We start from the raw sequence: 1,211 nt of genomic DNA, 5'->3' as shown, positions 1-1,211 counted from the left end.
CTAACTTACCTGCCCTAAAAATCTACTTACCTGAAAAATCTCGACTAAAATCTACTTTCAATCTAACCCAAAGAAAAAATAATTAAAATCTACCTTCAGTTATATCAATCTATACCTAAAATTACTGTACCAAAAAAACTCCAGCAGCAGATCGACCAGACTACCTCGATCCACGATTCAAAGCCAATTCACGATTAAAACATAATTCACGATTAAAACCTGGTTCACGATTAAAACCTAGATCACGATTAAAACCTAATTCAACTAGGTTTATAGGTAACCCACCCACAAATTTAATAACTATCCGCCACTAACATTTCACATTATTCTACTTAAAAGCAAACTGACCAAGTAATTAATTAAGCAAGAAATCTAAACAACCCGTTAAATTATTAATCAGGCAACCAATACACTAATTAACAAGAAAACAACCAAGTATCCCATTAACCAAGAAATCAAAATAACCAGAATGACTAATAAACAACATCGCCAGTTACCCAATCAACCAAGAAATCGCCAAAGAAACCGACAAACCAGTCACTTAACAACCCAAACGGGCAATGACAGGAATTCCCCCCATCCATGTAATAACAATAACAGCAATTCCCCCATCCAGGTAATAACGATAATAGTAATTCCCCCCATACATGTAATAACGATAACAGCTACTCCCCATCCAGGTAATACCGATAACTGCTATTCCCCATCCAGGTAATACCGATAACTACTATTCCCCATCCAGGTAATACCGATAACTGTTATACCCCCATTCAGGTAATGACAATAGTAATTCCTCCATCCAGGTAATAATGATAATAGTTATTCCCCCATCCAAGTAATTATGATAACCTCCATGTAATTACAGCAAAAATTCCCCCACCCAGGTAATAACAATAACAATTCCCCCATCCAGGTAATAACAATAACAATTCCCCCATCCAGGTAATAACAATAACAATTCCCCTATCAAGGTAATAATAACAACGCCCCAACGACATCCTCTGCTGTACACACCTGTGATCAGACAGCGTCGGGAGGAGGTAAGGCAAGGCGTCCCTCAGCAAAACCCCGCAGAGACACAGCAGACACAGGCCACACCACACGATCGCTCGCCATCTCCGAGACCAAACGACACTCCAGCGCCTGTAATTGGGTTGTAAAGGTGTTTTTAATATACATAGGGTTTTAGATGGATGAGAGAGAGAGAGAGA

The 1,211-nt window shown here is 39.1% G+C and overlaps 1 protein-coding gene across 1 annotated transcript in view; it reads right to left on the bottom strand.

The window, feature by feature from the left end:
- Window positions 1-1,211, bottom strand: part of LOC119592135 — an 11,208-nt gene that overhangs the window by 8,805 nt on the left and 1,192 nt on the right. Inside the window, exon 2 of the mRNA XM_037940953.1 lies at window positions 1,015-1,143. Within this exon, the coding sequence (XP_037796881.1) occupies window positions 1,015-1,143 (129 nt within the window). The remainder of the gene's footprint in view (window positions 1-1,014; window positions 1,144-1,211) is intronic.

Source organism: Penaeus monodon, chromosome 29 (assembly GCF_015228065.2).
Source record: "Penaeus monodon isolate SGIC_2016 chromosome 29, NSTDA_Pmon_1, whole genome shotgun sequence".
Taxonomy (NCBI): domain Eukaryota; kingdom Metazoa; phylum Arthropoda; class Malacostraca; order Decapoda; family Penaeidae; genus Penaeus; species Penaeus monodon.
The sequence above is the reverse complement of the archived record's forward strand: the minus strand, read 5'-3'. Positions and strand labels throughout refer to the sequence as shown.